The sequence below is a fragment of the Ornithodoros turicata genome, chromosome 4 (genome assembly GCF_037126465.1).
Source record: "Ornithodoros turicata isolate Travis chromosome 4, ASM3712646v1, whole genome shotgun sequence".
In the NCBI taxonomy this organism is placed as follows: domain Eukaryota; kingdom Metazoa; phylum Arthropoda; class Arachnida; order Ixodida; family Argasidae; genus Ornithodoros; species Ornithodoros turicata.
Genome location: NC_088204.1, coordinates 76,944,233 through 76,960,771, shown reverse-complemented (window position 1 = coordinate 76,960,771; position 16,539 = coordinate 76,944,233). Strand labels below are relative to the sequence as shown.

General features: G+C 44.1%; 1 protein-coding gene across 1 annotated transcript; it reads right to left on the bottom strand.

The window, feature by feature from the left end:
* Positions 1-922: 922 nt before the first annotated feature.
* LOC135391956 (uncharacterized) lies at positions 923-16,532 on the bottom strand. The gene is made up of 12 exons (XM_064622539.1): positions 16,299-16,532; positions 15,690-15,781; positions 13,878-13,987; positions 12,919-13,041; positions 9,953-10,092; positions 8,562-8,764; positions 7,649-7,793; positions 6,727-6,917; positions 4,296-4,484; positions 3,238-3,313; positions 3,112-3,164; positions 923-2,334 (listed from the first exon to the last, which is right to left on the bottom strand). Exons 1-12 carry the CDS (start codon positions 16,417-16,419, stop codon positions 2,215-2,217), a joined length of 1,563 nt encoding a protein of 520 aa, XP_064478609.1. The 5' UTR covers positions 16,420-16,532; the 3' UTR covers positions 923-2,214.
* Between the last annotated feature and the right edge of the window lie 7 nt (positions 16,533-16,539).

The following is a 16,539-nucleotide window of genomic DNA, read 5'->3' as shown; positions in this document are numbered from 1 at the left end:
TACCCATGTGTACTCATAGATAAGCCAGTCTTCTGCATCGTGTGGTGCGAGTGAATGATCTATGTAGTAGTGCACAACCGATCGGATCGAGTCATGCACAACCACTGGATGTTGTATGGATGTTCATCGGACATCGGTCAGGTATCGAGTGGGCCATAGGTTGTGGCCAATGTGCATTATACTTGGGGGAAAATATAAATATAAATATTTTCACTTTCACCCCTGAAGTGCGTTTGCTAAAGCTGGTTGAAATCACCGGATGTCGCCCTGTTTTACAGGTTCTAATATAAAAAAAAACTATTTTTACCCTGAGACAACTGATGTCCTGAGGTTGCTATTACGCTACTTTCATCATTATTTTTACTCCCCCCTCCCCCCCTCGATATGGAAAAACAGCACTCAAAAAACATGAGGATCTATGATTATTGTATATTTTCTCAATAATGGAGATAATTAAGCAGATAAATACTGGGCAAACATTTATTGTGAACATTTGTAAAGCATATTACCAAAACTTCAGGTAAGGTATCGAGTGGGCCATGGGTTGTGGCCAGTGCGCGTTATACTTGGGGGGGGGATAAAAAAAAACAAAACAAAAACTCACTTTCACTCCTGAAGTTTTGGTATTATGCTTTACAAATATTCAGAACAAATGTTTGCCCAGTATTTATCTGCTTAATTATCTTTATAATGTTTTTGAGTGCTGTTTTTCCAAATCGAGGAGGGGGTAAAAATTGTTTTTTTATATAACAACCTGTAAAACAGGGCGACATCTGGTGATTTCAACCAGCTTTAGCAAACACACGAGGCTCTAAATATTCGCCAGCGTAACAGTGTGGAACGACACCTGATACGCAGTGCTCACAGAATGGAGATGGAATGTTACAAGGTGCACATGCATGTGCATTAAAGACAGCCATGATGCTTGTACACATAATTTATTTCTTTGCCACATGTATAAAATGTGTATAAACATTATTTATGCCCTCCCGTCGTCGTAACGCCGCCCGGACCTCACCGAACGCTTAATGCTGAGCATTATTAAAAAATGAGAATATTGCTGGTCTCTTAGAAAAACACGCCAGAAGTGCGAGATAAAAGGATGGCTTACGCAAACTAGGAAAAAAGTCGGCGAATAAAAATATCGCAGTAAAAAAAAATGCCGTCCTCGTTTAGTAGCAAATGCGGGACTGGGAAGGTTAAGCATGACCGAATGACTTGGATTTGAAAAGATATGGTTATTGCTGCGGTGAGAAAACAAAAATACTGATAGTCCATCTCAACCTAGGTCCCTTGTTTGTTTTTTTTAAGCTAATTTTTTCCCGTTCTGTATGCGTTATGCTGGATAGAGCATCGAAGTCTTTGAATCTCCATAGTCTGGTACACAACGGTGTTAAATTTTTTATATAATAATTTACCTTTTTAAAGCAATAGCTTTGTAGGGCAATCTGTACCACTTGTGGAAAGAGGAGAGAAGGAAACATTATAATTGCAACTCAAAGGAGTGTGGGCAACCAAAGATCAGGTTGGGAAGATGCCCATTTAAAGCTATCGCACATTTAAATGCATTTGGCAAAATACCAAGTCACGTGGGAAAAAATGTGTCTGAGGTGCCCTGAACGCTCCTTTCAGGAATCGCGTACGAGGCATTACCCTAGCTCCCACCTAATATTTTAATGGCCACATAATTTAATGGCTAACATTTAATGGCCTAATATTTAATGAGTGCGTGTCATTTCTTTTTCTTTTTTTTTTATATACTTTTATCAGCTTGTCCATAAACAGCGAGCTGACCTCCTAATATGGTGCAACGGTTAGTAGAAAACAGATTTTTATCTCGTCTTTATTTTATTTTAGTATTTTTATCGACCCCTCAGGATAAGCGCTCCCACCAAACACTGGCCACATTTGTTCCCACGTAAAATAGGCACTGTTTAATCAATAATGAGTCGTACCCCAAAAAATCTCACCCATGTTTTCACTTTGTACCCGCCGTTTAAAAAATTACGCTTCTTAGTGCCGTACGCATAAGCTGCCGCTCGGGGTAATTAAGCATCGTACAGCTTGCATTGCACGGGAGGCTCTAGGAGCAGGCAAGTGCGGAAATAATCCAGCGTCCACAACCAAGTTGAGAGCAGTCTTTCACCAAAGAGCGCCCATTGGGAGTATTTTTTGCGGGACGGTCGCGTCCTGGAGCGACGGTCACTCTTTCCCTCAAGCGGAGATGGAGACGGACATCTTGAACTGAATCTCTTCCACCGTTTTGTCCACACGCTGAGATTTCCCGGAAAATTTCTGCAGATCTGGCCCCAGCATTTTGATGAGCGCGGGCACCTGAAATAAAAATGTGGCGTTCTGAAATGTTCTGAAGGTGTCGTACTGACGCTGACAGGTATACTACACTAGCGTTACAAGCAGGGCAGTTGCGGTACATGTACTACGGAAGCGCTACGAATACGATGGGGGACACTGCAGGCACAGGCACAACCATGGTGCTACGTGCTCTACAGTACTACTGCAGTACTCTGCTGTAAAGCCCTGAGGGTATTCAAATAAATAAATAAATAAATACTGCAAGTACAGCAGGTGTGCCATTTGTACAGTACAGTAGTGCTACAAGTACAAGAGTGCCGCTAGAAGTACAATGGTTGCGACACGCATCCCACAAATCACACTGTACAAGTACCGTGGGAAAATTACCGAGACAAAGCATTCTGTAAAGCTAATACTGTCGCAGAATCACACTACTGCCATGAAAGTCACATTCCCTGTCGTATGGCACATTACAAAACACTTGGCTTTCCAGTACACTGCCAAAAAAAAGAGAGAGAAAAAAACTGGGGATGACATCCGACATTACGCATCCAACAATTTTCGCTGAAAGCCGGTTTCAGTTCTAGGAAGTATTTGCAATGCCGTATGCTTCAAGGGATGATAATATTATCATTAATGGACACCAGTGTGTGCGACTCTGAATATTTGAAGTTGAATCGAATATCAAATCTAACGAAGGAAAAAATGCTGAATACCGAAGAGTATATGCTTTGGTAATTTACAATAAACGCTGAAAACTACCGGCTCTATCAATCGACAAACAAACCATCAACTTACGTCATTATAGCTGATTTGGAGGAATCTCAGCAAGGCGGTCAAAGCGTAGAATGCTGCAAAAGATTAACGATTGTCGTGAGCTTTCGGAAAAAGAGAATCCACGGCCTCGTAGACGCAAAATCGTACCTTGCTCTTCGGCGATGTCACCGTGCAGATACTGAAGGACGGCTGTCGACAGTTCAGTGGCAACGTCGTCGAACAGCTGCGCAGAAAAGACAGTGCCGTGCGTGAAAACAGAATTAACTGCAAAGGTAAGCCACTAGGAAATGCTCAATTTCCCTGGTGAACGTAGACCCTCCTCCCTTTCTGCCAGACATGGTAAAAAAAAGCTCTGACAAGATGTGATAACGTGCGACCTGCGACACGGCGAGACCCTGCAACAAGGTGAGCGTCCCCGAGCTTGATGTTTGGCAGGTTATTACGAACATACGACTCGGAAGCACACCATGTATTATAACTAGAGCCTGAAGTTTTAGGGTTTTACCCGATTCTTCCCCGAATTTGCACCCCGAATTGAAGGTTGCCTCTTTAGGGTGAAACCCGATTTTTACCCGGCAAATTGCCCTCTCTGGGATGTCCGTAGGAATGCACCAACTTACTTGTTTGGCAGAAAAATGCAGTTACATCACCGTTTGTACCAAACTGCTACAGTTAGTTTGAATAACTGAGCCCGATTTCTCCCCGATTTTAGCGTAATAGAAGTTTTTTCACCCGAATTCGCATGAATTTAGTGCACATGTTCATTTACCAGATTTTTACCCCCCGAATTTAGAAAAAAATATTTCCCGAAAACTTCAGGCTCTAATTATAACTGCTCGTATGAGAGACGTAAAATAGGCATTTCTGGTGCCGCCACTTATATCTGTAAGTCACATTATCAGAATATTACAGGAAGATCCTCCGGACGAGAGACGCCGATAATCTCGAACAGAGACCTGTCTTTTTCTCGCTCAGAAGAACAGATTCTTTTCGAAATTGTCGGCACTCTCTCGCCTAACCGCTTCAGTGGACTTTCTACTTTTCTGCGTTATCGAAATGATCCACTACGCTAACAAACCTTTTCTCCCACTGTGCCAAAGATGGCTTACAAGGCGAGCACTTACAAGGTGCGGTTTGAATCTCCTTTCACATAGGGTACGTACAAAGTGCGAACTACGTGAAAGAAGCAAGCTGAATGTACGGACCTCCTTCAGTGCCAGGTTGTACATGAGACCCGCACTCTTGTTCTGAACTTCGGGTCTGTCGCAGAGCAATCCGTGGACTGCCGCCCGAACTGTCACCCTGCTGTTGTTGCAGGGCTGTCCTTCCTCCGTCCATTCCGATATGTACAGGAGCCAATCGAAGCTGCTTGTATTGCTACACAGGTTGCACAGCTGCGCAACAAAAGACGGCACTGTAACAAACTTCCGCTAATGTGACTCCCGTTAATCGGAATTTTCGGTTAATTTGATCGCATTCGAAGGTACAGATAAGCACGCACAGAATTCTATAGAAAGGCTGATTCGAATGCAGGTGTAGCCTGCAGCGGAGAATTCAATCCAAGCTAATGTGAATGTGCTAATCATGTGAATCGCACAATTCGACAAGGTAAAAAAAAAAAAAAAAAGGAGAGAGAATAAAATAAACTAAAGACAGAATGGCATGTATCACATGGAAGTGGAATGAAGTAAAAAAGATGGACCTTTCTTTAGACATTGTGCCATACATGGTTAAATGCGATACTCTTATTATAGGGTGATTGTTGGTTGTAAATTTTTGAGTTTGGTTGAACTCTTTTTGAAATGCTATATTGAAAGCCTTTTAATCTGTTGTGGAATAGTATAATTTTGTTCTTGCATTGTCGCTTTGGTGGTTATACAATTTCAGTGTACGATAAACACAGTCTGGCGACCACGAGGACGCGGCATGTGATAGGTCACGCGGCTCTCTAAAGCTACTGCTTTAATATCCATATCCACTGCCAAGACAGGGAGAGAAAGCTGCTGCCACATTGTATACTGTAAACGTATTTTTATTCGCGATGTATTAATTTTCGCAAATCGCGCATTCAGTCATTTGCGAAATTATCCGCGAGTATTTAATTTCGTGATTTCAGGGCCTTTAGCGGGATAAACATCAAGCTGCGTTCGCGAGTACAATTTTTTGCGATTTTTTAGCGGTCGCGAAATTCGCGAAAATTAATACATCGCGAATAAAAATACGTTTACATTATATACTAACGTTTACGACACAACACATTTAGTGTTCAATGTTTTTACATGCCGTGTCAAAGTCCTGTCAAACGCCTTGTGCATTATACATTTCAGGGTGCCTGGACAACGGGAAAAGATCCCCTTGTGCACACGTCTTTCAAACATTTGCAAACGTTCCTCTCTGCAAAATTTTTCCCTCTTGTGTGGCTCTAGTTGTAACCTTGTAATTCTTCTCATCATAAATCAAATGCACTACAAGTGCCAAACGCTACCGCTTCTACGTGGTCTTGTACCCACATAGGCTATACATCCATGCTTTGAAGCATATTTACAACTGGTTAAGAAATATACAGTAGAACCTCGTTAATTCGAAGCCGCCCGGACCACGAAAAAATTTCGAATTAAGCAAATTCAACAAGTGACTGAGCAAAATGCAGTTCATTACACAAAAAATCGATCATCTCTGTCGCTAGCAGTAGTTACTGTACTGTCGGCCGTCACCGCTCGTTCCAAAGTGGCCACTAAGTCTATCATGCCATGCACGCACTGCTGGATTCCGCACGACAGTGACAGTAACAGGTAACAGCTCCAAACGTCTCCGAAAGCGAGAGCACCCGCGGTAGTTCAGCTCGTCGTCTCCGCTATCGTCACTTCGAGGCACCGCGGTAGTCGTTTTGCATGGACGATGTGCACGTCTGTTCACCTTCTTCAATTCTCGCGTAATCTTCGAAAAAGTTGACGAGCTCATCAGAGTCCACGGCACCCACAGGGACTTGCAGTGTTGTCTGTTCCTGCTGCTATACGCGTTCCACCTCATCCGCGTTGTCTTCCTCGTTATTCCCGTTTGCTGGTATCACACAGGCAGTATGCCGAACTGCTCTGCCAGCCGAGACTTCGAGCACATAGCTGATTTTGTGGCCTCGGTGACCGCCACTTTTTCCTTCACAGCTGGCGTCTTGTACTTGCCCATGTCTTTCTACAACTGGCGTTGCGAACGCACACAATGAAAATGGCGCAACCGAAACTGCGCCGATGACAACATGACGGTGACGACGGGTTGGGGACGTCGGCGGGCACGTGTCACCCGAAGCTCATGAATGGTGGATATTTCCGCGGGAAACCTTCGAATTAAGCGGGACGCGGCGCTTTAGTGCTTCGAATTATGGGGTCAAATTTGAACATGTGAACACGGGACCACGGAAAACCTTCGAATTAAGCGGGATTTCGAATTAAGCGAGTTCGAATTATCGAGGTTCTACTGTAATTCCATGCCCCAGTTACCCACACCACAGTTCCACCGAGGAAACTGTCACATTGCATAAAGTCAATTATTACATTTCGTCATCTTTTTGTGGAGGCATTAAAACCCGCACTGAACCTGGTGTTTTTAAAACACTTATGCACAGAGTTTCCGTTCACTCACCAGTGCCAAGACTAGGTCTTGCTCTTCTGGCGGGAGATTCTCAATTCGGTAGACATAGCTCATGATGCAGTGGCCCTGTCTGTCCTGGTGCAGGAAGAGAATCACGTCCTCCTTTAGTGCCATTGCCTGCAGAACCCGCAGCAGGAGCACACGTGCAGGCTTTGGAAGGCTGCTGTCCGTGAAGAGTCTCCCTGCGCACGTTACATCCATGTAGCAAAGCTAAGGTTTACTGACTCCTGGTGCAGCCTGGTTTTACGACCCCAAGTTGATCTCTATAAACAGCAGACGTGGCAAACGCCAGGAGTGCTTTTGGAACACCGCAAACATGCTGCACAAAATAAGTAAAGGGACACCCATTGGCACGAACTGAGAATGGGACACAAACCACCATCTCAGTAGTGTCGTATTACATCGGGCCACGGAGCTTGAACGAAAGTAAATCACGCTAAACTTATTTCACTTTCCTACCATATTGGTGCCATTTATGCGTGTCCCAATATGTTAAACACGCAACAAAAAACAGCACTACATCCATGATGTTCCAATATTGGTCCCATCTTGGTCCGATATGGGACCGGCATTGCCAATGCACCAACAACACCGAATATCCTCTGGATGTACGAATAATGTCACGGATAGTATACGGACCTGGATGTACGAATAATGTGAGTAATAACGGATTCGTATATCTGGAGGATATACGGTGTTGTTGGGTTATTGGTCCAATATTGGGACGGCATTGCCAATACTGGCCCAGTATTGGTCCCATCTTGGTCCAATAGTGGACCAAGCTCAGACCAATATTGGGATAGCATTGCCAATACCTGCCCAACATTGGTCCCATCTTGATGCAACATTTGTCTAATATTGGGCCGGCATTGCCAATGAAGAGCAATAATTATCGCTCTTGTTGCAGACCTACCCATGAGCTCCAGTTGTGGCGCACCCAGGGCCCAGGCTCCATTCTCTGTCAGGAGGTACTCGTTGAGTTCCCTCAAAGCAGTCTGCTCTGTGTCATTGAGCACATCTTTCAAGGTGTCCTGTAGCTCTTTCAGTGCTCCCACTCCCTGGAAGCAGGAAGATGCGGGATATACATGGTAGCTCGGATTGCAGTAGCGTTGACAATAATTTGCTCTTTTGGTAGCAAATTGACATCCGCTTAGCTCACATTTGACGAATTAATGCTCCAGCAACGAAGACAAGCCCCAAAGGCGCAGGATTTATCGCCATATTCTAAATCCCCTCTCGGGGATTGCTGGATCCTGTTGTGCTCCGAGGGGCCTTGTCTTATTACCCCAGTCACGTAACAGTCTTCATTGCACAGTGCTGGACAAAAGTCTATGGAACGCGGTCCGGCACGTTCCTTCCTCAGAGTGAAACGCCAGCAGCAAATGAGACCGTACAGACTTACAGACATCCTAGGGATGGTTTCCTAGGTAACCTAGGTAACCCAGTCACCTGTTTACACGTCAGTACAATACCATTCGCTGCTACCATGTCAATGAGGAAGCCGGAGCGTTTTTCGTAAACTTTTGTCCAGCACTGTGCAATCTGACTGGCTCCTGTTAGTCTAACAATGCACCCCATAAACTTGACAACAATGTCACCACAGTCGTCCGCTCTGGTTGAAGTTCACCCAGGACACCCCAGGGCTGCTGGTATGTGTTCCAGCGAACCCTTGAATCTCAATGTAGATTGTGCTTCGAGAGTAAAAGAGAGGACCCCTCAATGCTGGTTAGGCTTCAGGAGTCTTCGAGGAAGGGAACGAGAATACTGCAGTAAGAGAAAGCCCCTAGAAGCGCACTAGGCTCCCTGGAGGCTAGACATGGCCTTACATCAACGTCTGGAAAGACAATTGGAGGATCCGGATAGCGGCGCGTCTTCCGCACTGGAGATGGCCTCTCCAGAGGGGCGTCGTCTGCATCGCTGTCTCGCCGGGCTTCCTGCGAACCCTCCGACGGTTGCCGTTCTTCGGAAGACATTGCGCGAGCAGGCTGTCGACTTACTGGAGCCTGCTGTAACTCTGGCGACTCTGAACCTGCACGCAGGGAGAAACGCCGGCGTGAGATCGGCGTTAATAAAGCGTGTGCTGTCGATAACACTATCAGCAATGCGATCAATGTCAGGTGGCATCTCATTTTGTCTCTGTACAGTACGGTACTGACTTGACTCATCTAAAAGGAGTATGAAAGGTCCTATCCAATGACAACGTTAGTAATCGGTGCACTCTTATTAGTACCGTTCGTCATGCTCCCGCACATCCACTGATGACAAAAGTGAAAATATTAAAGTACCGACAGTACTACCAAAAGTCACACTGGTGGCATTTATCACTGTGAATATTGATGATACTGAGTTTACAGTGATACTAACAACAAAGTGCAAGAGGGCAGTGGTATCTGTCAAAATATCATTAAGGCACCATAGCGGAATCTGGTACTGCTTGTGCTACATGGTTGTCTGAAATCGGCGTCTCTCTCTGCTTATCCCATCCCAAATCTCCAGGTGACCATTGAAGACAAGACCATTAGTTTTGAGTAATAAAGATGTGCAGCATGCGGCCTACCTTTAAATACAATACTGACACACCATTTCTGAGGGGAACCAAAAAAAACGCGGACTGCAGACCAAGGACCTGAACCGTTATTTTTTTTTGTTCGGTTCGAGTTCGGCTCCGCAGCATCGCAAAATATCGCACCGGTTCGGGAAAGTGAATTTTGAGCAGATTGCCACGGGCTAAAAGCAAGCACATCCTCACGATTCTCAAACAACACAACAGCAGTACACACACAGTAACACACAGTAGTAACACAACTGTAAACAGTAGTTCCGATCTCTCACAACGCACATGCCTGAACCGTTTATGCCTGAACCGTTTCGCGATCCGGTAACCGCCTAAATTTATTTCGGTTCTGTTCCGGTACAGAGCAAAATACGGGTTTTTAGCAGTTTTCGGTTCCGGTTCAGTACCAGTTCCGATCCATGCTGCAGACATACCGATCGGCGATTTCAAACGACCGTGTTGCGAGCACTACGATCTGATCGTACATTTCGTTGCTTCTATGCCATCCTTCGCATCATCACTACGCCTGCAAAATGGCATACAACGAAAAGGGGGAGAGTTTCGGCGATACACTTAGCCAGCACATAAAAATAATGCCATAAACGTGCCTATGCGCACGATACGGAGACACGGCTAGCTTCTGCTGTCCCACACGCTTCTTACCCCTGGTATTCCGACGGGCTGAAGGTTCAAAGGGAATGAAGTTCGCGGGTGGACCGAGGCCGGAAAAACTGAGTCCTCGGGACGCCTCGCTCCTCAGGGAGAGGGTGTTGAAGTAGCTCTGAAGCGTGCCTCCCAATGGCCTGCACGGTACGATGCAAACACGGTAATGAGTAGGATGCACGATATTGAAAGCACTGAAAGTTGTCCTGCCTTTGAGCGCAAATGTGTAACAAAATTTACATATTTGCGAGGAAGTTTTTACTTTATTGTTACGTGACACATCAACGCAATTACTAACAGTACGCAAGAAAATTGCTGAGTTTTAACGATGTATTTCTGGACAACTTTTTTTTCGCCTGGCTTTTACATAAAGGGCGGAAGCGACCTCCCGACTGAGAAGATCGCTTGTACAATGTTCGATATAATGTAACAAATGTAATGTAACATACATAATGACTAAGTAACAGCAAGGTGATGCTGACTAAAGTAACTTCGGGAACAAAATGCACGACCAGGCCACAGACAAGAAACTAGTTAAAAAGTTAAAAATGCGTCAGCTACTTCCACAATCCACACCAGTCATTCTCATCATCAATAAATATGCGGCACAGCAAAAAAGCCAGCAGAGCAGAAACCAAATTCCTTTACGGGCATCGCACCCCGCAGAAATCTGAGACACCCCTGAAAAACTGCCAAGACGACAAGATTTTGGAGAAGCTGACATAATCTTCGTAGGGAAAATAAAAATGCAAACAGCCCCAGTGTCACAAAAACATGCGCAATGTGGTGGGGAGGGGGGGGGGGGTACATTATGAGGCTTCTCAATATGGACACAGCAGCGCGGCATCACCTGAAGTTGTCGATGCGACGCCGGCCCACACGTTGCCGCCGAGAGAGTGACTGGTTACATAGCGTCGTCTGCACTCTAGGAGGGAGGAGTTGTGTCTATTTATAGACCCCCTCCAAAATAGACAGTGTCCCTCTCTCTTCCTCCATTCTGACACCCACAAAGGAAATTAAATGTCAACAAACAAAAGAGAAGAATCCTCTCTCAGTCGGGTTCTGAAGTTGTGGGGCGGAAGTATGCTCCAATTTCTCTCTCTTTCTGATCTTTCTGCGGTAGTTTTTTACTTTAACTTCTACCACCAAACCAACATCGCCGAAGACTGGGGGACAGACTGCCGAGACTTCTGTCACAAAGTACACGTTATCTCAGTAACGTTGATAGGCTCCGGTGACATCAGAAGCGCTGCTGTCGCTGTTCGTTCAATGCTAATCCATCGTGGTGCTAGTCTTCGTTCATTTGCGTAGCAAAAAATTTGACTCCTCGAAGTATGTGCTCGTCAAGAGGGTGGCTTTAAATACTGACTGGCTCCAATTCTGCTATCTCGTACTTCCCCGAAAAACATCCCATTCAAAGGTTAACGAGGTTTAGGTAATCGGTCATCTAGTAGCTACATACTCTCGTGGACAGAATGTCTGCTCAGTCGTGTAACCTGCATCTATGCTGCTCTCATAGCATTTTTTAAATTAAAAACCTGTATCAAATTGGAAAAGAAAGAAAGAAAAAGAAAAATATAATGCATTATAATGCATAAATAAAAGTATAAATAAAAATAAAATGAAAACATTTGACTACAAATAAAGTAAATGAAATTATGAATACATAAATACACACAGAATAAACTGTGCTGCAGACATCCCAATGTATCAAAATCTGTATCAAATCGAAAAAAAAGAAAGAAAAATTATAATGCATAAGTAAAAATAAATTACAAATAAAAATAAATAAAATTATGAATACATAAATTATAATACACAAATACATACAGAATAAACTATGCTGCAGACATCCCAAAGTGCGTGCCATTCAATCAAAATATAAAAAAGATTGCGAGGAATTGTAAGCAAGTTAGAAGCTCAGGAACGGGTCTCACTATCTGTGCGTTATTCCCCTCACAATCTTTACTCTCTCCCTCTCCTCCTTGGACACCGACAAAAATCGACGGGAGTATGGCTGCGCACGTGGACGCCTCGAGGCACTCCGCAAGAATCCACCGGTCGCTACGCTACCACTTAGAAGATCTGTTGGCATGCTTGCAGAAGCCAACACTATTTTCAAAACAGGAACTCACTGGCGCTGATAAATCAGCCTAAAATAGCTACACCCAGGAGGCAGCTCAACCGCAAGGTACGAAAGGTGCGCGAAGAGAAAAAGAAGAAAAGAGATGCCTCTCGAATTAGATGCAATCACCGAGAGTCTGAGTGGAAATCCGTCTCTCGTGAGTGGCAGGAACGCACGTGGCAGACGACACGCTGAGCTCTGACAGAAGAGAGAAGCGGACAAAACATTTTGAAGCAGCCAAAAGTAGGGCCCAGCATGGAGTAGTAGTAGAGGCGGGATTATCAGAGAAAAAGTAAGGGATTGTAATAAATATCGAATGAATAAAAAGAGCATGTGGGGGCTAAACCACATGTTGAAGAATGTATTACGCGCTAAGATATTAAATACAAATTGCCACTTGGTCCACTTCTTTGTCAAAAAAAAAAAAAGAAAGGTTAAGAATTGGAAAACTGGTGACCTCTTAACATTTGCAATGGCCCATGCCGCCCATTAGACTGTGTGTGTGTGTGTGTGACACACAAACATGGCAACTATGCAATGTTGTGTGACTCTACGACACCAAACAAAAGCTGTCCCAAACAGATATACAACATGGAACTGTGACGGTTTTGTGCACGTTGTTTTCTTTTTTTTTTTAAGCCCGAAAAGTTATCATAAAAACAGGAAGCCCCGAGCCGGGTTGGGCCATTTTCCGATGCGCCCGGGCCAAGTCAGGCCCGGAGAAGTCAGCCCGTGCAGAGCTCTAGTGGAGATGCCATGTTTTGGCAAATTTAGTTGTACTGCAAAGCTTATAAAAACAGAAGCGAACAGAATTTACCAGTTGCTGAGGAGATGTACTCACGTGTTGAGTATTTCTTCGGGAAGCTCCAGGATTTCCTTGGGTATCGACTTTCCCGTCAGGAAGACTGCCACTTCTTGCGTGAAGTTGTTGCAGTTGTGCTTGAAAAGGTCGTACGTGTGAGGTCTGGAAAAAGTGTAAAACAAGAGAATAAAATATTTTTTCCGAAACATTTCGCAGCTCCTTTTCTGGCACAGAAAAAAAGTTTAGCATTCAAGTAAACCAGTACGGATCCATTGTGAAGTCAGTACGGCACACTGAAAAGTACGTACTGTAGCAGAGTTGTATGTTACCCACAATGTGAATGGTGTTGACAATGAAAAATTGAATGAACTTACAAATGAATCAACTTCATTTTATTTTCTAAATCCGTGAATTTATCCTTTATGCTTTGTGGCCCTCGGGTCCAGACGACATCCACCACATCTCTCATTTTGCACGCTGACTAGAAATCGATACTTTACTTGACTATTTACTTTAATACTTTACTGATATTTCAAACAGCTCTATCAGAAATATCACCAGCTACCGACCGAAGCTTCTGCTTCAAATACGCACACAGAACTAGCTCTAGAACGATGCACTGAAAATTTTAAATGGACCAAGAACAAGTTTACTTTTTCAATGCAGCTACAGTGTACTCAAACAGCACCAGAAGCATTTATTTGTTCCTCCTTTTTTCAGCAGACTTTCAATGCTCAGGGAACTCAGCTGGAACTCAGCTGGAACTCAGTTGGAACTCAATAGAAACTCAGTTGAAACTCAGTTGAAATTTGGTTGAAATTCGGTTGAAATTCGGTTGAAATTCGGTTGAAATTCAGTTGAAATTCAGTTGGAACGCAGTTGAAATTCAGTTGGAACTCAGTTGGACTGATTCGACTCGACAAGCGGCGACAACATTTCAGACAGAAACATGCAGGTGCAACGACAAAAAAAAAAAGAAGAAAAAAAGCCAAACGTACTTATAAGAGGACTCTCCTAGAGCAAAAATGTACTCCAGAAAGAGGCTGTACGGGAGCTCCGTGACCCCCAGGGTAAGGATCTGGTCCGGATCTCCCAAGATCGTTTCTCCCTAGGGGGAAATCATTTTGGGGTATTAGGTACATGTTATGGAATATATACATATAAAAGATAAAATAAAGCACGGCTATGGAATGAAATCCCACCGAAACATTTAAGGGAGCAATGAAATTGCACTGAGCACTGTGCAATGGCCTACTTTATTCATCAAGCAGTGCATCGAAGGAGCCACCATACAAAATATTTGATGAAGGCGTCTGTCCATTCACAAGGCAGCAATAAGGGGCTACTTATATTCTCACTCGGCCCTGAGGGATCCCTGTGCTTCGAGGGACCCTTCCAGTAGCTTTGGCAATGCACTGGGCACACGCTTGCTGCGCGTGCAGGAGGCACTGCCAAAGCTACTGAGAAGGGTCCCTGGAAGCGCAGGGATTCCTAAGGGCTGAGTGAGTACGCTGACAAGACCGGCAAGATTCTCCGCATGCATCTACAAGGGGAAACCACGTGTGCCTGGTAACCTCGAGCTGTTTGCTGTTACCCCCCATACTTTGGAGGTGGACCAATGAGGTCACTCCACGGATTATAGAGGAGAGTGGGAAACTGAGGAGCTGCGTGGAAAGCTTGACCTACTGGAATAGCGTACTGATGGGTTTCGAGCGAACAGGCAACAAGGCTCATAGGTCAATCAACATTGTAGTTACAGAATGCCCAGAAAAATTATCCTCAAACCATTTTAAGAAATTAAGCATGGTCAGTGTTGCAACATTCATTCAGCGTCAAAACCTTCTTCACGTGGCACACGTCACCGTCATTTATAGAAAATTCCTAGGGTACGTACTAATTACAGCAAACAATCTTTGAATTATACACTACCTAATTTATTGAATAGATTTACCTTGAATGGATTTTCACCATCAAAACTTATCAATTCGAAAATTGTACCAAATGATATCTGCCTCATGAATAAATCTTCCTGAATTGTCCTATGTATAATGAGTGTCCTATTTAAATGTTTGTTCATACATTTGTTGCCAAATGAGTGTACAGTTGGGGGCTCGGACTCGCCAAGCTGCGAGACTGCTTTTTGCTGGGATACTCTCTCATCTGTATAGATGAAAATAAATTTGAATTGAATTATGCTTTCTTGTTAACAGATATTCAAACAAGAGCCCTTTCCTGTTTTTCCAGACGGTGCGCTTTACTACTACGACAGGGACCAGCCAATTTCTGTTCATCGGAACAATTATTTATTTATTTATTTTGAGTTAACTGACTTACCTTAATTATAATCTGTTGCAAAAATTGCTTTTGTAAGATGCTCCGAACTCTATGAAGTGGGACCCCACCGCTCATTTCCATATTTTGCCCCAGCTTTTTTCCTCCATGTTTATTCTTATGTAGGACAAAGTGCTCGTACAAAAACTAGACAAGCAAATGGGGTGAAGTTAGGAAATTTGTCAGAAAAAGACTGAGGTGAGTTGAGATGAGGAAATTTTTCAGGAAAAGAGTAAAGTGAGATAATTTTCCAGAGAAAAAGGACCGAGATGAGATGAAATTTTCAGAAAAAGAGTGAGTTACGGTGCAGTGAGGACACAGATCGTGCGGGCATTTCGCCCACCTTTGCTGGCCACTGCACGTTCAAACCATGCCTTGGACAAACTTGGCAGCACAGTGGCACACACAGCGCTTGTCGTTATCGTAGGTGTTGCGTGTCATAAAGGCCCGGACTAAAAGAATAAAGGGATATGACTTACCGCTCCACAGCTTTCGATTCCCATGGCCCCAAAGAAGTATTCGCGGCCGTAAGATACTATGCTTGTGTGCCATATTCCAGGAAGCTGTTTACCTGAAGCACACACACACACACAAAAATATATATATATAGTATATGTATCATATTAGAAAAAAAAAATGCACACAAACTGAAAGTGATTACTACGAGGAAATCTATATCCACGCATGCGCCGTGGTGTATTTCATTTATTATGCGTTCACTACTATCCATCGTTCATCCTATACTGTTTCCGGGTAAAGTTTTATTTCTTTTTACTTTTATTTGTCCCGGAAACGAACCATCCGAACGTCGTCGAAATGCTGATTTCACTGCCTCGTTAGTGAATAACTGCTGAGAGTTTTTTGGTTGTACAGGTATGGGGGGGGGCCCCCAGTCAGGAGTGCGCTATCTATTCTTAGATCACCCACCGCTCAAAAAGCAAACAGCGATTCATAACTAAAAAACAAAAATGCGAGACACAGGAATCTTCACCTCATAGCCCTTCGTGGCTTTTCGTGCACATTTTCCCGCGACTTAGTGGTGCCGATCGCGAACACCGAATGACAAGACGTAAAATTCATGTACCCACCTATAAATACTTGAGATAGAGACTTCGCCAGACCTCTGGACAAGTCGTAAATGTAGAGACGGACCTCAAATGACGTTTCAGCCTCCACGTTCGAAGTGTCTTCGATATCTACGGACGACATTTTCCAACTGTTTCACTGCTTTTACCGTGAAACAGATGCACAACTTAAACATTCGCTACCGCATCTCAAAAAATGCAACTCGGCGCGGACTCCACCATTTTGTTGTTGTGCTTTCGTTTT

What these genes read in the sequence shown, in the direction of transcription:
- LOC135391956 (XM_064622539.1), bottom strand. Translation starts at nt 16,419, where the DNA reads ATGTCGTCCGTAGATATCGAAGACACTTCGAACGTGGAGGCTGAAACG. An exon ending in TGACATCGCCGAAGAGCAAG is followed by an intron (nt 3,165 to 3,237) that starts GTACGATTTTGC and finishes AATCTTTTGCAG; the next exon opens with CATTCTACGCTTTGACCGCC. An exon ending in TCCAAATCAGCTATAATGAC is followed by an intron (nt 2,335 to 3,111) that starts GTAAGTTGATGG and finishes TTTTTATTTCAG; the next exon opens with GTGCCCGCGCTCATCAAAAT.